At 38.6% G+C, this 23012-nt stretch overlaps 1 protein-coding gene across 3 annotated transcripts; it reads left to right on the top strand.

Annotated features, from left to right (window-relative positions):
- The first annotated feature begins 3966 nt into the window (after positions 1 to 3966).
- On the top strand, positions 3967 to 22760 carry LOC118214811 (myosin light chain kinase 3-like). Of its 3 annotated transcripts, XM_035395059.1 has the most exons (14): positions 4128 to 4213; positions 7958 to 8648; positions 10036 to 10126; positions 10783 to 11203; positions 12486 to 12901; positions 13137 to 13242; positions 14849 to 14942; positions 15950 to 16059; positions 16596 to 16737; positions 16856 to 16926; positions 17786 to 17914; positions 19431 to 19583; positions 20387 to 20522; positions 20922 to 22760. In XM_035395059.1, the coding sequence occupies exons 2-14, from the start codon at positions 8091 to 8093 to the stop codon at positions 20994 to 20996; spliced, it is 2502 nt and encodes an 833-aa protein (XP_035250950.1). In that variant the 5' UTR covers positions 4128 to 4213; positions 7958 to 8090; the 3' UTR covers positions 20997 to 22760. The 3 variants fall into 3 exon arrangements, with proteins under 3 accessions (XP_035250951.1, XP_035250950.1, XP_035250949.1); XM_035395060.1 differs by lacking the exon at positions 7958 to 8648 and having other exon boundaries at positions 3967 to 4213; XM_035395058.1 differs by lacking the exon at positions 4128 to 4213 and having other exon boundaries at positions 7680 to 8648.
- The last annotated feature ends 252 nt before the right edge of the window (positions 22761 to 23012 follow it).

The raw sequence follows: 23012 nt of genomic DNA, 5'->3' as shown, positions 1-23012 counted from the left end.
ATTAATTAGAAATACTGTATGCAAAGTCCCAGGTTTGTGTGCTTTTGTGTTGATATTCCGATACTCATAAAATGACCCAAAGTGAAATTGGTTGCTTTTCTGTGCATGGCTCAAAAGTATTATTATTATTATTATTGCTAGGATGACCCATATTTATTTATTTATTGCTGCTGAGACCATTGTTTACTTGCAGTCTCTTATTGCACCAACAGGGGGCAATCGGGTGACACAGTGTTCTGCAACATTTGTAATTTTGGCTTTATGACTGCTTCCCTCACAAAAGTCTAAAAAGCCTTGACATCAGATGTACAGTGAAAAGGTACATCATTTTATATTTTATAAAAATTACTATGTTCCGGCTTTAGATAATAATACTTGTGTAAGAAACTCTCAAACAAAATCTGCATGTTTCTCACTCGATTCACGCCAATTTCTCTGCGCAACCAACAGCCTATCACGTTTTCCATTCAAACATCTTGGGCTGGAAAATATAATTCCTCATGTGTATGCCATTTTGGTTGTTGAAAGTTTTACATTTCTGCGAGGACATCCTCGATCATCATGTTGCTTACATATAATAAGTAAAGCCAGAAACAAAGAAGTGCATATACATAATTTGCCAAAAGGGACCTTTTTAAAAAATGTTTAAATCATTTTCACACATTACTACATCCCTGATAATCACATAAGCATTACAATTTTCTTTTTTCATACTGTACTTCACAATATGAAACTGAATTTTCTGTTATATTTTTTATGTATATCTAGGCAGCTTGACATTTTACATATAGAAAACTAGAACCTCTTTATTTTATTTATATGAATTCTCATTATAGCTGGCTTGAAATTGGTGTGCATTTTTACTATAGCACAGAGTGGCAGTAATTATCTTGTTCTGTTAAAAAACTGAATCTTTTTTCTACATTCATATTTTCTACATATTTTTCATTCTCCTAATTCTGAATGCAATGGTAGATGTTTTGAACAGATTGTATGCACCTTTCAGCCTGGTATTTTTCAGGAGCTGGTTATGTGAGAAAAGTGACTTTGTCTTGTCACTTTTCTGTGTCCTTTTAATGTTCATGCTGTACAGTTCTTCCAAAAAGGGAGGGTGATTTCTCATGACTGGTTAACAATAACTTGTCTTTTATGCCTGAGCAGAGAGTACTATTGCATATTTATATTATCTCAAACATCAAGGTTTGGCATTTAGAAAAATCACAATCAACAAAGTAGTATAAAATGATGGTAAAAATGAAGAGATGTGTGGATGCAGTTTCGTGGAATTCTTTATCTTTTGTAAACATTTAAAATATAGATATGCGCTTTATGGGACCTGTTTGAATCTGCCCTTGACAGATGGTAGTGACAAGATGCATTGCCCACTGGAATAATTTCAGGTATGGGTACATTGTTTTCTCTCACATCCTGTCCACTTTCCTTACTGTCTGTGATTTGAGGTAATACCTGAGCACACTCTTTGCTTCAGGTTTTAAGAGACATGCCAGGACCCACTCACCTTCCCCGTTTCAGTCTGTCAGAGAGAATGTCTGCACTTTCACTCGTGGCTGCAGATCATTTTAGACGATAATGATCCACTCTCTGCCTTGCTGTGGGCTGTTAAAATAATGCCTACTCTCTCTGCACTGTAGACTGGGCTCTGGCCATAGTCCAGGCATGTGGAGAACTGAATGCCAGGTCGGGAGCTCGCATGCCACACCAAGGTCAGTCAAGTCGTGTTTTGGAAAGAACCCATGGGAGTGTGATTCCGAGGTGTCAGTATTCAGATGGGCTGGGCTGAGTGCATCTGCATATTGCGATCCTGTACCTGTTGTTTCCACATAAAATAGGACACAGGATGCCTTTTCTTCCTGGGTGGTGAGAGATCTCTTTTCCATCTGCTGCAGCATCTCAGACCCATTTATTTACAGGCGTAAGAGATTTAGATTAATTACTGCGATTATTCTTTTTTGTTTGTTTGATGTGCTTATCCGGAGAGACCTACAAGGTCACCTTTGAAATGCAAATCACAGGAGGACAGATTAATGAATGTAAGCATGTCAGTCGTAATTATTCTCCTGTGTCACAGCAAGGGAACAAAAGGATAGAGTTCTTAGAACACATCATACAAGACATTTCATTTCACATTATTTCATTGAAATAAATGATCATTTTTATGGTACAATCATTATTAGCTTATTTTAGCAAATAACCTATTAGCCTTAACTAACTTTTGCCTAATTGCTGAAAATATGAAATGCAATTGCAGCCATTAAAAACCCCTCAAGAGTTGTGAATAAGTAGAAGGTATGAATAATTCCATCTTAATTCAGATTTAATTATTTCAGGTACAACTTATCCAAAATGACATACTTATTAATACAATAAAAATTTTAATAGCTCCATATATTCTATAATGTGGGTCTCTTGATTACAAATATATTCACTGGTGCATGCTTTATATCTTTTAATCATTCAGGATTTCTTTTGATCAGTATCCGCGATACAATTAGGCCAGTGTTAATTAAAACAAACTAGAAGTGTTTGCCACTTCTCACAGATCCTCTCCTGCACAGGTCTTATGTGTCATTTCCTATTTGTATTGATGATGCCCATTCACATCATTCACATCAGCTATGAATACGAGAAGTACCATGTTCATTTTTATAATAATCTTGTAGTCGACTGTGCAGTGAAGTAGAACACATTTTGGCAAGGACAAAAGGCATGTTATACAAGATGTTTGTCAACCACACCATATTTACCACAACTCACATCCTCAGAATATCCTATACTATAAGCATTCTTTTTTACCTCTGCATATTCATCTAGTCACCCCGTTGTGGTCATTCAGGCCCTATAGAGGCCCTATTATATCAGCAGAAAGGCATGTACACTCTTGGGAGCCCCTACACAAAGCTGACGCATCCCATTGAGACACCTGCTCCTGTTGACAATACTCCAGAAATACCTAGGCTGCCAAATGCTTCAGACAAAGAAAAGGTGCGCTGGAACACAAGCTAACATGACAGACATTGCCACTCATTTTCTACTGAAACCCAGCACGTGCACTTCTACTTGTTATTCTGCGCAGTCTGCTGAAGCACAGACTTCTGGACTTGTTCCTCCTGTAAAAGCTAACATGGCTTGTGAAATCAGTCCCCACTGTAGCGATGATGAATCAGTTGTGTCCTTATTTGAGGGACCTGTATCTTGTAGGACTTAGTCATATCTGGCAATATACCACATGGTTACTAAGGCGGCAAGTTCAATCACTTTGGTTAAAAAAGCAAAGCGAAGATTACTCTAGCATGCCCATCACTTACACAGGTATTAATCTTGTTATGTATGTATCAACTTGCCAAGATGTATCCCTTGGAACTGTTCAGGATTGTCGTCAATGAGGACAAGTGACGACAAGTGAGAACAGCTGTGCTACATTTCCAAGACACTGTTGGAAGTCCAAAGATGCCCATGGATATCTTTCAAGTGCGTAGGCAGAATTACAGAGCGTGCCAGACTGAGTGCTGAACCCAAATAGCCAAGTGCAGTTAAACCAGCAGGATAACACACAACATTCTAAGGAATGGTCCAAGATAGGACCAGGGAACATGATGCCAAAAGATGATGGAGTGTTGCTGGCCTTGCTTTTCTCTGTGATGAACAGATCAGAGCATCCCTGGCCTTACTTTAACACTTCCATAGAGCATGCTGGGAGCGGGGTGACATTCACCTCCCAGTGGAGTCCAGAGCACTGAGATGGTGGCCAAGCAGGATCCATTAGACAGACAGGGGAGCCCCTGCCTTGGGAAAGGCCAAAAACAATGACAAATCTTGGGCCTATTAATAAACAGGACTCTCATATTTCCTGCATACTTTGTATAATCTGAAACAGCTGTTATCTCTTTGCAGGAAGTGGCCAGGCCATGTGGGCACAGTGGCAGGGTTGCCGGGGTGATATCAGAATGGGATGGTACAAATACCCAGTTGAGAGGCTGATAAGATAGCCCCGTCCATCTAGCTAGAGTCCAGATCCTTCCAGAATGTTTTCATTACTTGCTTCACTCTCCCTATTCGGCATGTATTCTTCCCCAGGAATGGCAGACCTGGTGTCCTAACAGGGGAATCGGTGATGGGGACCTCCTCTCTATATCGATCTCTGCTGCTCAGCACTGGGGGATTCAGCGTGTCGGACTACATCCGCAAGTTTGGGGTAAGAAGGTGTGCCATCGCTATTGCGCCACGGATTTAAAGGTGCTTATGGACACTTATGATTATTAATTGCTAAAATACTTATAACCATTTTACTATATTCCTTGTAATAGCAGGTGGTCGGGCATTTTTGAACACAGTACTTGGCTACTTGTTTGTTTATATTAGTCAATGGAACAAACAAAAGCCTAACCAGACATTTTTCAGAATTTAGAAATCCCACATGGGATGGCATTTTAAGACCCTGAAAGAAGAAATGTTTGAGAGAAAGAGGATGTTTTGGTCAGTCTAGTAGTAGTAAGCATAAAAAACGACAGACGGTTGTTTTAATGCAACAAATGCAGCTTATTTTCTCAGCGAATGCAGTCCACCCCACAGTGTACCAGGCAGTGCAAGTGTGGCACATCAAATGTAACTAAAAGCCTGACTTGGTGAATATTTAGAAAGCTGAAAGGAATGTGCCATTTCAAAATTATGGCAGACACCTTATATGAATGGAGCATTCACTGTCAGACATGTGTTCCTGTTCTCCTCCTTCATAGTGGTGCGTTTACAATCCCTCTATTTAATTGAGTGCCACTTCAGGAGATGTTCTTAACCTGCACTAATGTATTTCTTTGATCTATGGACAAACCACACAAAGGATAAAATGACAATAGGAAAAATACAGTGTTTGGGGTAAAAGGGAGCATGTACTGAATTGACATCAGTCTCTGTGCATTGACTAACTGAGAATGGTTTGTTGTAAAACATGTCTGAGGATTCACTTCAAAATAATTGTTTTTTATTTAATTTTTTATTTTATTTTAAATGTTCTGGTAATATTACTACTACAATTTTCTTTGATTTATTTAACATATTCTAAGGATAGAATATATAGTATAGTATTTTAAATTCAAAGGCATTATGTCCAGCATGTGAGTAACATTTCAGAAGAATGCCAGGGGTCAGAGAGTGTTTGATCTTCAATGCAATAAAAACAAATTATCTAGATCTCTAGGCCCACAGAGCTCCATGTAAACAGAGGCCCCTCCCAAGCTAGCCAAGAGCAAGCATTATCAGCTCTATTAATCCCTTTCCTTATTAAGCAACATGTAACACTTTAAATTGCTCCGTCGTCATTGATTCATAGAGTATTTATTTGGTTGTCAAGATGTGCCTGGATACCACTCAATTGGATACATGTCTCTAAGCATAGGCTTAGAGTTAGCCAAATTACGCCTCGCCTATTATCTTTGAGTGCTGTTGAATGTATTAAAGAGCTTTCACTGAGTTTACCATGGTGTATAAATGAATAAATAAATAAATAAATAATTTGCCCAAAATTTCACTGTGTGAGCCCTGGTCGTATTGTGCAACAAAATATGTCTGGGGTGCTATGAAATACAATGGCGTAATAGGGTTAAAGATTTTCTTTTCACTAAATTGAGATAAAAGATAAAATGCAAAGTAATTAATTTTTTAAGAGTTATGTGATGTGTTAATAACAAAAAGGACAATCTTATCTTATAATTAACTTTTTTTTTTTTTGTTGGGCATTTCTCTGAAAATATCAAATTTGAAAAATCACTCATTAAAATTAATGCACTACCCCTGTTAAAAATGAAATGAGAAGGAGTAATGCAATGGTAGTTTTTGTCTTTTTAATAATAATAATAATAATAATAATAATAGTACATTAATATAATTATACATTATTTATATAGCACTTTTCCAAGCAAAGTTTCAAAGAAAATAAAATTTGAAACAATAAAATCAAATCTAAAATTTAAAACAATAAACGCAGTAATATAACAAACTGAGTAAACTAAAAGAACAATAAGAGATTAAAAACACAAGTGCACAGTAAAATGAAAAAAAGAAAAAAAAGAAGCTAAAACAGTGTTAAACAGATATCTTTTTTTGAAAGTGCTAAGTGTCTGGATTACTCTCAATTTTTCTGAGAGGGAGTTGTACAGTTTGGAGCCATGGTATTAAATGATCTGAGTGACCTGGTTGGAACATCCATGGCAATCATTTTACCGAGATAGCAAGGGGCGAAACCATGAAAACATTTGAACGTTAATAAAAGAATCTCGGATTCTATACAAAAGAATCTCTGATTCTAAAAGATACAGTCTGTGAAGATATTTGAGAACCAGTGTAATGTGATCTTTGTTTTTGGAACACTACAGCATTCTGGCAGCAGTATTTTGAACAAATTTGCGCTAGAGCACTTGGGTATGTCACATAGACAGCATTGCAGTAATCCAGTCTACTTGACGCAAAGGCATGTATACGTTTCTCACTGTCGGCAATGGAGAGCATATCACATACCCTATGGAATCTCAGCTAAGCTAGCAGGTTAATGAAGATAACAAGACAAGAGTGACAGAACAGTGACAGGGTTAACAATGGCAATACGGCTGTAAAACTGTGCTAGAATAGAATTAGGAATGTCCGCTATGAAGTTAGAAGGAATCCCCATACTGTGATATGAAAGCTGATATGAAATGCAGCTTTGATGAGTACTACAATATTGCAGCACAAATAGTCAAATGTGTTTGTATGTTTGAGTTTGTATACTTCATTTTGTGTGATTGTGCCTTGAATGATCTGATAAAATAACAATGAGTAAAAAAAGAAGTAGTCATTTCTCTTTCATTACCATTTAGCGTTTTACCGTCTTTTTATTCCATGATAGCATACTTAAGAGCAAAACTCTTGTATTTTTGTTGTCTTTGTTGTTCACGGCAAACTATATCAAATAATAATAATAATAATAGTAATAATAATAATAATAATAATGATAATAATAATAATGCACCATGCACAGTAAATGTACCATGCACAGTAGACTTTGGCTTAGTTCAAACGTGAAAGAAAGAGACAGATGCTAGGAATGAGTTATGACTATCAGATCAGAGGAATGTACCCCTGGAGACGAGATCCCTGTGAATCATTCAGTGATCCAACAGAATTAGTTCTGGGGGACCTCTATTGAATTCTTATAATGGTTTGGGGATTTTATTATGCACACTTGCTAAGCAAACTGTTCATGGAAAAAACAAACTGAACCCTATTTTGCCTGTAGCTGGCCAGGAAGCTCTGTGGTATTTCTGCCCCATGCATTCCCTTCAATAAACAGCCTTACCCAGGATTGTAGGGGTGGGGGCATCAATGAGATACTGACGAACAATGTTCCCATTGGTTTATACTGAGAAATGCCTTGTCCCTATTGGTTTAGACATCATGAAATGTGTCAGCCATCAATATGTCAGGTTCCTACCAACACATGTCTGATTAAATGCTGCTCGGAACAGAGTATGTTAGATGTCACGGCCACCATACCCTCAGACCCCATGACTAAACAATCTAGCAGCAGCCAAAACAGAAATTAAACTGTTAGTATTAGCTGGGAATGCTAGGACAGCCCCAGGGAGGACATGAACCTTTCCAACACCCAACGTCTTTCTTTGCCCTGGCAGATGTGAACAGATTTCAAAAGGTCATTCCTTGCATGTTCACCAATCAGCAACATCTTCGGTGGCGAGTTGGAACATTCTGGTGACGTCAAGATAGGCAGGAACTTGGCTGCCACAGGGCCTGGTAGGTCATTTAAAAAACAAGGAGGAGGGGGAGCCACAAATGGGCTGATAGCATGTCTAAGCTGAGGTGTTTATTTAAGTGGTGTCATGTCTCTGGCATATACAGACAAAGGGATCCATAAAACTTGGTTTGTGTGATAAGAACACTATCTCCACAGAAGCCCGGAGAGCAATTCAAACGAAAATAGAAAGCAATCCATGGTGCAGACGGAGCGAGGAGGGATTAGCGTATATCCCCAGCCTTCTTTGGTTTCACGTTGGTCTTTATCTGTGAGATAACATCCTGGTACAATGAGCAAGCAAACGACCCTGACCACTTGTATCGCCAAGATGTACGAAGGAGGCAAGCTAGACAACGCCGGAGTCTCAGGGGCTGGACCCACAGTCAAGAAGCCCGCCAGCACCGTAATCAACAACCGGAGTGGCTTGGAGATAAAGTTGAACCTGCTGGATGCAAAGGTAGAGCGGGTCGACAACAGTCAGGCGGTCATCTTGAAGAAGATGGACATGGTCTTCCAAAGCATGGGGAGCATGGAGAGGGACCTAGCCGCTTTGAAACAGGCGAGGGACTCTCCGGAAGCTGTCGTAGGAGCCCGAGGTGGTGACCTGGGCTCGCTTTCGGAGATCAGAGCCCTATGCAGTGAGATGGTGGCTCTGTTACATAGCCTGCGCCAGGAGGGCATGAAGCAGCAGGAGAAACTCACAGGTATCGAGAGCTCTGTTTCCACCATTGACAAAGTCCTGGGATATGTGAGCGACACCTTCAAGAGCTCTAAGATTGTGGAGTACATCCTACGAGGCATTGTGCCCTGGAGGAAAGGGAGCCTTCTGGACAGTGGAGATGATGAGGTCAGTGCATACAGACAGGCTACCACATCTGTGTTACATTCAGCAGTAATACAGACACTCATGCATTTTGAATGGTCCTACCCCTGTTTAATGAGTTGTCATGTTCATATAGAGGGCTGAACATCTTTAGCTAGAATTATGTTTTTGTTTTTTGAGTAGTTTCCATCCAGCTTTTGATTTAAATAAAGTGGTATGAGATCTCATGAGTCTCCAGATGTTTGACAATATCGCAGAGTTACATGAGTGGACATTTCAGGGTAAACAACTAGTCTGTGTAGTGGGTGGATGACGCAGATTGCACTCAGTGTTTCTGTCTGATGTGATTCAAAGCCATTTTTTCATGGTTTCCCATGTGAAATTATTACTTCATTTAGGTCTCTGCAGTAAACAGAAAATATGAATGACCAGTAAAGCAATTTAATCATTTTTGCTGTGTTTTCAGATAATTTTCCTAAAGATAAAAAAAACTTGATTCTTACCAACAGCACTGCACACATCGAAGTTCTTTGGTCCAGTTGCAAGCTGTATTTACAATATTTTCTTTTTTAAATTTCATTTCTCATGGTGTGCACTCAGTTTGACCATATACCTGTGCAATCATGGTGGCATTGCCTGCTCCCTTGCATGTTATGCAATGTATCTGGGTCTTTATTTTTTAGTTATAGACTTGCAGCTGGCATCTTGTAATTTTGGCTTGCTGTGAATAAATGGGAGTCTCTGGGTACCACACAAAAATAGATACATCTGCAGTCAGACTTTAGCACCTGTCAAACATGCATATATACTCATTTACACTAATGAATTGCAGAATGTGCAGATAAAGCAAAAACACAAGAATAAAACAACAACAACAACAACAACAACAACAATAATAATAATAATAAAAATAATAATAATAATAATAATACATTATGAGTATGATATGTGCATGATAATTGTCCAAAAGAATATGTAAAACGGATGAATGATGTATATATATCTAACTATTTTTTTAAAAATTGTACATTTCAGCTTTCTGTTTATTATCCATGTTGCCGACTTTTCTGTAATTAAATCATCTTGCTGTTGTTCTAAGTTCTAGATAAAAATGTCTGGTAGAGGTATAATGCTATATTTGTAAAGGAGCAGGAGGAGGAGGAGCAATAGGAGGAGGAAGAGAAGAAGAAGAAGAAGAAGAAGAAATAATAATAACAATAATTTAAACTAAAAATGATTGATATGTCCCATGCATTTGAGATGAACCCAAACCCAAGACTGGGCAGGATATTCTTATTCTCAAATTATACTTTTCTTCCAGTTCTAACTTCAAACTTCCCATCACATTTGAAACTTAACTGTTTTAATGTCCACACGTCACTTATGTCATAACTGTAACATTTCTTCACAGAAAAAGTCAGAACAACAAACAACAAAAACAAAAGTCAAATTCAGCAATCAAGAAACCCAAACCCTTCATGGAGTCAATAATGCTGCTGAAGGTGAGCTGGCCTTTGCTTGTTTCAAGTTGATGCAAATATGGGAAACATTCTCAAGAGCAATAGATATGAATTGTTTTTCTTTTATATCAGAAGTTACTATTTGAGTATAGCAACACCCAGAATTAGTTACATGCAATTAATAGAAATATAAACAGTTTAAAATCTTTGCCAATAATCACAACTTGGCACTGAAATATATTGTTGCTGTTATAATACTCTTGTTAGTAATACAATTGATAACACTAAAACAAATACAGAGAGATGACTATGGTAATTTAAAAAAGTACACCCATCAAAAAAATATATGTATGTATAATATGTTTTCATGTGCATTTTTTTCTTTCTGTTTACATATCTGTAAACCGAGGCTACACTTAAAATATTGAATCATAATACTATATATATATATATATATATATTACAGTTGGACTCATTAGTTCAAGGCAAGATTAAGGACCTGGCCTTCAGTTGTTCATACATTGTTTAGGACACAGCAGAACTAACAGGAAGTGTGTATTTGTATGCATTTGTATGTGCATGTGCTTTTCTCTTGTCATAGTTACATACACAAATACATTTTTTTTCAGCTAGTAATGTTTTCCAAGAATGGGTATACTTTATTTCAGTGGTTTCCAATATTCTCCATCTTTGCCCAGGGGCAATCCATGCTGCAGAAGTCACCCCCAGACAGACATTGCAGACCAAAATCCATGTTCCTGTGACTGCGACTCCTGACTCCACCCCCTCACCTCAGAACCACAGCCCTCTGGACATCTCAGTGGTCCAGCTGGACACGCCCTGCCCCACCAGCAATGATACTGAAAACAAGGGCCTTCGGCGGCCAAAGGAAGTGACCCTCCAGAGCAGGGAGCCCACCCGAACACAGACCTTCACCAAGGATGCCCAGGACACTGGGGTGTGTTCGGAGGACCTGGATGGGGCGGAGCTGGAGCAGGCTAAGGCCCAGGCTCAGGAAACCAGAACCTGTGGGGAAACGGCAGCAGGGGAGCCAGAGGCTGCTGCTGTGGAAAAGCCTGAGGTGGAACACCAGGAGACAGAAAATACTGAGCCAGAGAGGTAGCCAAAGTGCAACTTCGTAAAAATTTATATTTAGCACCAAAGTGCACTAACTTGAGTCTCACTATTTCACAAGAACCCATGAGGAGGAACATAACATGCTAATCCTTCAACAGTCACGTACGCAGTACATACTGTCCCTTAAACACACACTGTCGACAGCCCAGAAGATGACATAAACCAACCATTGAACCACCCTGAAAAGCATATGCATTATTCTCTTAACTGCTGACTATACTTACTGAGTGCACAAGCACCCTGAATAGCATGCTATGCTCCCAACATCTCTGTACAGGAAAAACCAAGTTTTAACAGAAAATAACTTTTTACCCAAAGGTAAAAGTTCAGTAAGAAGAAATTTTGTGTCACAAGAAAATACTTGGCAGTTAACAACACTTCATAGTGCAGGCCATTGTGCAGATCAAGTGTGTAACAGTTGAATGACCTCTTAATACTGAATTGAGCTGACTTTTCGAATTCCTGATGGGAGAGACTCAAGTGCTTGCACACATTCTGAATGATAAGACATCATATTCTGTATTGTGAAAGAATCTTAATTCCAAAAAGAACCATTTATTTTCCAAAATAGCTGCCTTCTGAGAGCATTTATTTTGCTTTATGAAATTTCATAAGCAGTACCGCATCATTTCACATAGATCTTACCTATGCTAAAATTGTGCGTTAGCCATCTTTCTTCATTGTAATTTGTAATCATGTAAAGTGAATGCTGTTGTCTCCTGCAAAATATAATTACAGAGACAGCAGCTACCCAGTCATGCTTTCCTTTCATCCTTTTCTCCCATGGCAATGAGAGTAGGTCTTATAAAACCATGTCAACTACATGCCTGAAGGTTATATAAAGCAAATGTTGTACAGGAGTGGTGTGCAATCCTGTTTCTAGAGGACCATAGTCAGGGAGGTTGTTTCTCCTCAAGCCTCCTTTGGGAGAAATTGAAGAGATGTCCCCTTGTTTCCTTTCTCATCACTTTTTCAAGGGCTTTCACATATTTTGTTCTTTACGTAATACATTTACGTAAAAAGGATACATTTATTCACCGCCTTAACTGAAAGAATGTAACCAATTTCTGAGATTGTAATTGTGGAGAACTGAGAAAGATGTTGCGCTGTAGCCCTCTAGGAACAGGATTAGTTTAAACACCATATTTTTAGACCCGACATTACTGATGCCGTCTTTGTGTTCCAGAACTGAATATTGTAACATTCACCATTCACACATTGTGATACAATTGTAATGATATATGCTCTTATGGGTTTCTGTCAGGCGAGAGTCGATCCTGGTCCCGACGTTACCCATCCAGCACCATAGGGAAGAACAACCAGACAAGCATCAGGATGTGCAGCAAAAAGAGGACCTTCTGCCCACATTGATACCACATCAGTGCAGCGCCACTGCTACCCAGCAAAACAAGGACAGCACCAAGCCAACCTGTCTGCCAAAACCAAAATCTCAGGCTGGACCAGATCAGAGACCCTCTCAGACAGAGTCTGTTCTGAGTTTGTCCCAGAACAAGCAGAGCCTGCCTGGACCTTGTGACTCGACACAACCCAAACCTGTTGGCTCTTTGGAAATGGGTGAATCATCACAAGACAGCAAAAAAATACCTGGTCAGGAGGTGACCGTCTGTGGCAACCAGACAAATTCATCCTCAGGGGCCACGGTGCTGCCACTTGTCATCGGTGAGTGGTTACACAGCGATCATACTTACTATTACTGAATCCTTATTATTTTTAACTTGAGGTGGTGATAATAGCAAAGGACATATTCTAGACCACAATCTGAGATAAATTGGACTGAAAAATTATCCTCAGGGCTCCGTGCCCCACCAGTCATTCTATCCATGCTGTTGCCCTTTGATCCAGCCAAAGAGAGACAGCAGGCAAGATCAATCGCTTTGTCATTCTCATTTTTCAGATGATTGCCCCCCCTTGCCTGCCCCGTTTGAACACCGTATTGTGAGTGCCAAGCAGGTCCCGCTAGGCACATATTATGCTGTCAAGCCAAATGAACTGCTGGGAGGGTGAGTACAGCTAAACTACATTCATCTCACTGTTTCACTTAAAAGTTGACTACTGTTACAGAAGCATCATTTGTTATAGTTTATTTACACATTAACACCCAGTCATCTTAAACCTGTCAGCCATTTTTTACAAATCATGTGATTTTCTAAGGATATATTTCCCAGAAAATATGTACATTTTCTGATACCATGTCTGGTAAATATTTACAGATGTTTGCATTTTAAAAAAATGCAATCAAAAAAGAGTATTTGATAGTGGAAGGAGAAAGATATTGGGCTATGTGATTTCAAAAAGAAAGATTTTCCCATTTACCTTAATCACATGAAAACCAGTGTTATATTTTCATATACATTTCTGTATCTTCATCAGCAGGGTAATATTGAACACACTCACAGAGTTTGTTTAGCAGACCTCTTTAAGACATGAGGGAGTACACTCACTGAAACGGACCTGGCTGGCTAAGGAAAGATCTGCAAACAGACCTGCTTAATGCTTTGCAAAAATAAACCCTGTTCACATCAAACAGAAAAAAGCCACTGCTTTCTTGCAGACTGAGCTAAGGGATTAGCTGTCTCTCTCCTGCCAGCTGTTCAGCTCAGCTCCTTCGTGAAATGTGTCCCTCGTAGTGAATATTGAATATCACCCCACTGTGGAGGTCTGGCTGTGTTTGCTTGCCTGTTTGATAATGCTGGAACAGATCGCTGACATTTCCCTTTTGGTATTATCAACATCAACAGTGTCAGTGGATGAAACTGAACAGATATACCAGCAGAGGAACTTTTAGTAGATGGCAACTAAAAATAAGTGGCCCTTGCCGAAGGGGGGATTGGGTGGCATGGCATGGGGTTACAGTGTGACACCATGTAACATTCTCCTTCAGGCTCTCTCTCATCCAGTTAACACAAACAGTTCTTTCCATAGCCGTTGTCTTATTTGGGGGGGGTGGGGAGGTGGGGGGGGTCTAGGGATTAACTTAATTAGACCCTTATAATGATAATTAATATGTTCCGGCCCTTTCTAGAGGTGCACTAATAAATTGTTTTTATTTTCAAAACATAAATAAAACTTCATTGTTCTCAGTTTTTTATACATTATCATTGAAGTTGTGAGCACAAACAAAAGCTCAAGAAGCACTTGTACTTCATTTGTTTTCACTCAATTATTTCAAACAAAAAACATGCATACCATGTCGTATTTACATTTCATTGGCAACTAAAACTTTTTCATACAGTAAACAGACAAAAATCTAAGAAGGTTTTGATGTCAGTGTTTTTAATTTGATGAGTCTCTCTGGCTGTTTAATGGTTGGTTAATAATATGAGGAAATATGAACAAATTTGTTGACTTTGTATATTATTCCGATGTAAGTAAGCTATTTGTCAGAACCCACCTCATCAGGTGTGTATTTATGTGTGTGCATTTGTGTATAAACATGTGCTGTCGGTGCTTTTATGTATTTATGTGTGTTTGTATGTGTATGTGTGAATGCATGCATATATGTGTATGTGTCTGTGTGTATGCGTGCCTGTGTGTCTGTGTGTTTGTGTCTGCGTTGATGTGTGTGTGTGTGTGTGTGTGTGTGTGCGTGTGTGTGTGTTCTCACAGGGGACGCTTTGGCCAGGTCCACAAGTGTGCAGAGCTCTCATCGGGACTGACACTGGCTGCCAAGATTATAAAAGTGAAAGGCTTAAAGGACAGGGTGAGTGTGCTGCTGTAGATATGGGCAGGGGAGGGACTTGTCTCTCAGGCTCCTGTGAAGTTGATTGAAGAGGCTCAACTTGCACGTTATCCTCAAGGTCTCCTACACTACACTACATTGACACATTTTCACAGCTGACTGATGGGGTGATTTCCCCTCCCTAATTCCTCTTTGTCTTGAGCACTTTAGTACCTTCCATTCATTTCCAGAATAGACAAAACATAAAAGTGGGAACAAACTCATTGTGCATATCTGTCCCCTCATCTCTGGCCATATATGTGATTGTTATTTTTTATTTTAGTTTTTTCATAGGACTGTATGTGTAATGTTTTTGGCTTGGTGAAGTTCCCAGTTAAGGTCGTTTAAGGGTCAGTGATAGGGGAAAAACTTTCCAGTGTAAGGCAGTTGCAAAATGGAAATCTAGTTAGTCATAAATCTCCTGGCACTAGAAATTTATGACTTCCAATGGTGCCACCTGTTGCACACTAAGATACTGACACGCATTTCTACCATTCTTGTCATCCTGACGCACTGGGGCGAAGAGCAGGGAACAGATACGGGTGCATTGTATTCGTTTCATCTTGAAATGACTGTTTTTGTTATAAATGATCCTTTTGTCAGGTGTGCTGATCACAGTCTGTTATCTATTAACCGTGGTTTTAATCCTTTATCCTTTATTAATAACATTCTCTCATCCTGCTGTTCTCTTGCTTTTGTCATGCTACATTTGTAAAAAATATTATTTTTACACTGTTTTTAGAAAGTAGCTTTTTTATCTTGTTCGTCTCTTTTTATGCTTTACCAGTGTTCAATCATTATATTGTAATTTGATGTTCCAGATTATTGCTTTTTTGGTGGTGAACTGAAAAGGCAGGCTCCAAATCTGATGATGTAACAGCCATTACATTTTACTGGAGCATTACTAATAGTCATTGTACTGTTATCACAGTTTCATAACCTCTTGTTATCCATAGTTTCTCCTTTCTCCTCTGTAATCTGTAATGCAGGAGGAAGTGAAGAATGAAATAGGAGTAATGAACCAATTAAATCACGTCAATCTGATCCAGCTCTACGACGCGTTTGAGTCCCGCACTAACCTGACTCTCATAATGGAGTAGTAAGTCTCCTGTTTTAATTTGAAAATATGAGACACTTTCCAAAGGCTATTTTAATATATTTTACATTCTTCTTTTGTGATTCCCATTTGATGGAAGGCAAAGAATTAGTATTCCAATGGGAACTTTCAGAAAAAGATACAGACTGTATTTAATCCTTACTATACCTACTACAAAAGCACACTGAAATTTTTGATGTAATTGTGTTAGGTGTAATCTAGTTAGGTATAATTAGGTATAATCTTATATCCTTCCTGATTTTCTTTTTTCACATTCAAGTGGAAAGGGTCTATTTATGTGGCACATTGACGTAGAATAATTATGGTCTACGTGTACATCTTGATGACTGCTCCATCACTACTTCACTGTAGTAAGCTAGACAAAATGGGACTGTATAGGTGTTTATAAGGTTTAGTGGCTTAACATTTTCTTAGAACAACACAGGGTATGATAGGAAACTGCTGTGAAATGAGACATGTTCGAATTAACACTTTTCACTGGAATTTCTCTCTTCCTTTTTTCTGGTGGTTGTTTTCAGTGTGGACGGTGGCGAATTGTTTGACAGAATCATTGATGAGAATTACATGCTTACCGAGCTGGATGCCATCGTCTTTATGCGACAGATCTGTGAGGGTGTCCAGTACCTGCACCAGCAGTATATTCTACATTTAGACCTCAAGGTACAAGACTGTCTTCTTTCCAGCGTCACTGTCCAGCCTTTATAATATGTCACATTGACTCTTATCAAACCTCTGCACTCTTTCTCAAATGTATTATTCTCCTTCTTTTTTTCTACAGCCAGAAAATATTCTTTGTGTGAACTCCACAGGCAATCAGATAAAAATAATTGACTTTGGACTGGCGAGAAAGTAGGTTTTTGGTATTTTTTATTACATACTTTAGATCAAAATGAATTATTATTGTTCAGCTGTTTATAAATTTGTAACAGTACATTTACATCTTATTGGGCTTTATAAACCATTAAAAATGATTGCACAGGGTCTTTGTGTGCTTTGCTGCTCTCTCTCTCTCTCACTTGTGTGCTCTCTCTCACTCTTTCTCTCTCATTCTTTGTCTTTATATGAGTGTGCATGAGTGTGCATTTGTGCGTGTGTGCGTGCACAAGTGCGCATGTGTGTGCAGCTGTTGCTGTGGTGTCCAGTTACTTCTTTATTTTCATTATGCTGCACTAGCAATCCAGGTGTATGAAGGTTAAAGTTTAAATGTGGATGCCACTCCTGTCAGGGCCAGGATAATTATAGTCTCTTGTTAGGCTGAACTTTATCATTGTGTCACAATCCCTTGCAGCTGGTGCAATTTTACAATAGCAGTGGCTGTAGCATTCATTTGGAGTGCTCAATGCCACCATATTGTTAAACTGGTGGTCCTCCAGGACAGGGTATTATTTATTTTTTTTGATGGATTCCACACAGTGACACATACCCTTACAATTAAACATTCATATAATAAAACTTAGCATAAATTTAATGTGAACTGCAAATAACCTTTGCACACCTCTAATCTCCTTCATTCATTTAATTATTCATCCAATTATGTAGATTACACAAAATCACTGCCACAGCAATCGTCCCATAATATTCCAGGGCCAGGATAGTTAGTATGTGCTTGAAATATTAATTCAGTATTGCTGCATGATAATGACAAACTATTTTGCAAAGTTCTCAATTTGTCAACAGAGAAATGAATGGTCTGTGCTTCTCTTTTCAGGTATAGGCCAAGAGAGAAGCTGAAGGTGAACTTTGGCACACCAGAATTCCTCGCCCCAGAAGTTGTCAACTATGACTTTGTTTCATTCCCAACAGACATGTGGAGTGTAGGAGTTATCACATACATGCTGTGAGTATCACTGAGTCAACAATGAACAGTCTGGACTTAGCCATTCTGAAAAAAAATAATGCAGTATAATGTATTTCAAAGTATCATTTTGGTTTTCAGAAGTATAACTGAAACTTTTGCAAAGACAATTATATTGAAAACAGGCCAGGAAATAGAAAAAGAGAAACAACATTTTACTTGATTGCCAACCCCATAAAGGTGATTTCAAGTGTACTCGTTTTATTTTATAACACTTCAGTTAAATAAACAGAATATTCCAAAAGATTTGGTAGGTACCCAGTATTCGTTTGAAACAAAAGAAAGTTAAAATGCAAATAAACATAAGTGGAGAGGGCGCTTGGAAGAATAATAAAGCATAAAGTGCACAGTGGGTGTAATTACACAGCCATGGTTTTCCTCAGCAGGCAGTGAAGCGTTGAGAGTGTCCCATTTTCCCTCTGCTCAGGCATTTTTTACTGCTCACAAATAAGCCCAATTTAGCTACCGCTCTGCTGACTTCCTTTGAGGAAAACAAATCAAGAGGTAGCCTTTCCAAACCTCACTGTCTTAAATTGCCATTCTTCTTTCGTAAATGGGCAATAAAAGGAAGATGCTGTCTGCACGCTACAAAAATAAAATGCTGAGATCTACCAAAAATAACATATTTACCACCTCATGTGCAGTGCTCTGATTGCAAATGCAAGACAAAATACATTTTAGCATCAAGCCATCAGCAGTGCCATCGCATAGATATATGCTTATTTCTGTGTTTTCAATTTAATTTATCTTATTTCATATTAAGTGTTTCGAGAACCCCGTGTGATTTTTTACTCATCATTTGACACCTTTGAGTGCCCTGACACTCTGCCCCTGGCTGAATTATTGTTGTGTTGACTTTGGTCTTTCTCAGCCTTTCCCTGATTCAATTAGTCTTAAGTACTTGACAGCTGTTATTGGACTTGGTCAAAAAGGAACACAAGCTTGGCCTACTCCACACAGTCAGTTGGACTGGATTGCTGGTGCATAACATAAACTCTGTGACAATGATTTTGATTGATACATTTAATGTATGTGAATTTCACCAAATCAAATGTTGTGCTGCCATATGACATAGCCACACGCAGTGAGAATAGTTACCAGTGTGACTTTGAGAGGTGTTTCACACCAATGCTTAGGAACATGTTGCCCATGCCATTAAGCTGTGATCGTAGCTCATTCACAGTCAAAGCATCCATCTGAACACTATTAATTGTCTAATCATGATTAATGATTTATCCAAAAAGGTGTCCGTATGTTTTAACATGGTGCCCTCATACAGCATCCTCATTTTTTTGTGTCTGTTTTCTTGCACATGGTCACATGGTAACCTCAATGAACGCTCAATATGTGTCAAATTAAAAGTTAAGGCATGGTATAGCAGCAGGCATGGTGATTGAATATCCCCCTCAGTCCCTATTAGCCATATAAGTATGACAGCAGCTGCAGATGAATGGAGTTAATTATCATGCTTTAAATATCTAATTTCTCTGGATATCAGTCTTAGTGGCCTATCTCCTTTCCTTGGGGACAATGACCCAGAGACGATGAACAACATTCTCCACTGCAACTGGGATTTTGACGCGGAGGCATTTGAGAGCATCTCCGAGGAGGCCAAGGACTTCATCTCCAGGCTGCTCATTCAAGAGAAGTGGTATTCCACCTGTCCTTGTTATGGGGTTATAGGAATAACTATGTAAAGATAGGTTAGCTGTGTAGTGGTGTTTACTTTCACTTAGAATGGTAATTGTTGGTTTGCTGGGCCAAATGTATGCTTATTTATTATAAATGTGCTTTCTGCGCTTTGTTGGTGATATCACACTTTTGTATTCCTGAGACTGAGGTTCTCCTCTTTTCATCTGGATAAGCGCAGCAGCAAAGTGATAGTAATGTAATGTAATGAATCAAACTGAGGATCATTTATTCTAATTCCAGCATGTTCCGTTATTTAGGTCAGAGGGTGCTATTTCACATGGTGACAGCACGCCTCCACACAGCTGGCTATGGCTCAGCTTGTAGGATGCTGTTACTAGGGCAGGAGAATAGAATGACGTAAAGCTTAAATGTAGGGCTCTTTTTACTGACATCCTCAGTGCAAAAAAAGAAGAAGAAAACAACACATTAATGTCCAATTACTGTGTGACTTCTATCTGTAATAGAAAGCAAGTCATTGAAAGGACAGTTTCTCACCTCTTTTAGTAAGGAACTGTGCCATGGTGTGGACCTTCATTCACTGGCAGATGGCTTTGCCTGGGTTGCATGTGTCACATTTGTCAAGCCTTGGTCTTCAAATCTAATGTTTCATGACACAATTGACGCATGTGATGAAGTGAAGCATTGTCTTTTGTTAGATTGATAGTGGATAGAGGACCTCTTCCCCACTAGAGCACATACAGTACCCAATGCTGTTTCCCATAACTTCCGCCAACCCTTGTGTTTCCTTCCTGTCCACTGCAGCAGCCGCATGAGTGCCACTGGGTGCATGAAACACAGCTGGCTGAACAATCTGGAGGAAAAGGCCAAGATGCGGCGAGTTCGACTCAAGTCCCAGCTCCACTTGCAGCGTTACTTGGCCGCTCACCGTCAGTGGAAGGTAAGGAGCTGCTTAAACAGAACATGGGCAGATTTACATGTCAAATACTGCAATTCCAGTCCACTATGTGTTTGTGCACAATTATGTGGTTGGTCCTAAGTACTTTTTACCAGAAACAGCTCATCCATGACCATTGTACAAAGCCCTGCATTCAACCCCAACAATAAACAGAGAACAATGAAACTGATTGAGGGCCAAGTTTTATGGGTGAAATCTGTCTATCCATGCAATGCATTATGGTAGTGTTAGGAATATGGCTAAATATTCTATTGATGCAGGAATAGAAACAATTGAAAGTGTATGAATACATTTTTAAATCCAATACTTATTTTGCAGTTTGCTGTCATCTCACTCTAAATTGTTAGGATGTTGACCCTGGCCCTGAATGTATCTCCACAGAAACACTTCCTTGTGGTCGCTGCAGCGAACAGGCTGAAGAAGTTTCATCAGAGTCACTCCGTCAAGCCGGCATAAACAAGTAACTTGTTATATCAGGTTACCATAGTTTGTGCTGTACATACAGAGCTCTAATTATCAATTAACACTTTGACTTGGATTTGGATTCAATCAAAACTTACCCATAAATGTGATTTTTTTTGCATGCAAGGGTTCATTTCTTTCTTCATAAACACAGTCTGAGTAGTTAATTTTATTGATTGCTTTGCTGTGTTTGTGAAGAAAAAAATGTATGCTTTCATTTAATTTTGAGTCCAGGTTTAAGACAGATGTAAATTGAATCAAGGTAAACACCACACTACCTGCTAAACCGCAGTAAACTGTTCATCAGTTAAAATAATAGTCTTAGCCACCATCCTACTTTGCAAAGGATTGGAGCATACACCAGCATCTACTACAATTAAGAATTTATGGAATACAAAGTGGAATACTAGAATACTCTGGAATACTAGTTTATATGCTAGAAAACAACAGTACTGTTTCTGGGATAGGTTTTGGGATGTTAGGTTCAACTGGCATGGTAATACATTTTCTGTCAGTATTTTGTATGTATTTATTTTGATTTTGGACTTTGTTTGTTAGCACGTGCAGTGAGTACATGGATGACATAGCACATGATGTAAAATTATATTCTCCTCTCCATAACACATCATGAACTTCATTTAACACTTCATTTAATTTATGGTCTCCAGCAATAACTCTCCAGCAATAATGTTTGCGAACATGCTTGCAAATTATTTATAAAGATGTTGTGATGTGGTAATGAAGGCATACTTCAGATAACTTCATAAAACACGATTTAAAGTTTAAAGTGTGACCAATGTCTTTAGTTATAGGAATTTCAACAACTCACTTTGAACACTTGCTTAAATCATCAATATCCAGAAATAATAGAGCTGTTCATAGATTATTTTGAACAACATGTATCAATCTCAATGTTCAGATTTAGGATACCCAATTGTGTGGACGGGGGAAAATCTCAGTTTGCCGCACAACATGTTAGCTGCAGTGGTCTTATGAAGTCAGGGCAGAACCTTAATAGATTAATGTTAGCAACTTTTGATGAATGGTGTCTGAGATGACTAGCCACTGTAGAAATGATGGGTTTTCTGGCTCCTGACTGTTTTCTCAGTGTGTTGTTTGTGTTGTTGATCTTGTTATAATAAGAATAACAATAATAATGTACAGCACATGTTTACAGAAATATGGCATAATTCAGAATCAATGTGTAAAATGTTGCTGTGTTCTGATCACTTATTGAACACTACACAAAGATGTGCCTTGTATTACTTTGTGCATACTGATTTCATTCAGACAGTGAGCATTTTTATTTTGAAATGATTCTTCATGTCAAAATCTTAATCTCACATTTCTCATGGGACTTTCACAAGCATGTATATTTTGATGTAGTTTCCCATCTTAATTTTGTTAAATTGAGAAATTGAGAGAATTACTGTGTTTTGAGACACACAGTGCGTTTGGTTGTGGTTCCTACAGCAGTGACACTGCTAAAAAAAAGGTGAACATCCATTACGTTTTCCAATTATATATTACTTTTCTCTTACCTTCTGTGAAGGCTGCTTTTAATTAGTTATAAATTGTGAACTCACTTGTAATGCTGATTTCACTACTTGACTTTATGCTTCCTTAAAAATGTTCAAGATGTGTATGAAAACAGGTTATGTAGCCTACAACAAAAAAATGCCATTTCAGTTGCATTTTTTATCACTTTTTTTGTGCACCAAAAGAATCACCTTCAAGAAATAAACATCTTATTCTTTAGCTACTGACCATCATTCTGAAATCTTGAATGTATAGCTTCTGCAATTTAAGGGGCTTCCTCACAATTCCATCCCTGTCCATCTATGTAATGGTCTTGTGTTAGTTTCTTTTGTTTTCTTTATGCTGTTTTTCATTGCTTCACAGAGAACATTTAGCTATTGGAGTGAATAAGGAGGAAGTATTTGAGATGATGTACAGTGCAGTAATATAGCAGACTTACCTTATAACAAAATAAAAGACAATCTTAAGATC

The sequence above is a fragment of the Anguilla anguilla genome, chromosome 16 (genome assembly GCF_013347855.1).
Source record: "Anguilla anguilla isolate fAngAng1 chromosome 16, fAngAng1.pri, whole genome shotgun sequence".
Lineage (NCBI taxonomy): Eukaryota > Metazoa > Chordata > Actinopteri > Anguilliformes > Anguillidae > Anguilla > Anguilla anguilla.
The sequence above is the reverse complement of the archived record's forward strand: the minus strand, read 5'-3'. Positions and strand labels throughout refer to the sequence as shown.

Excerpts from the sequence above, each read along its gene's own strand:
- LOC118214811 (XM_035395059.1), top strand. The coding sequence starts at position 8,091 with ATGAGCAAGCAAACGACCCTGACCACTTGTATCGCCAAGATGTACGAA. Across the intron at positions 11,204-12,485 it reads GAAAATACTGAGCCAGAGAG|GCGAGAGTCGATCCTGGTCC; the intron begins GTAGCCAAAGTG and ends GGTTTCTGTCAG. Across the intron at positions 17,915-19,430 it reads GGAGTTATCACATACATGCT|TCTTAGTGGCCTATCTCCTT; the intron begins GTGAGTATCACT and ends TCTGGATATCAG.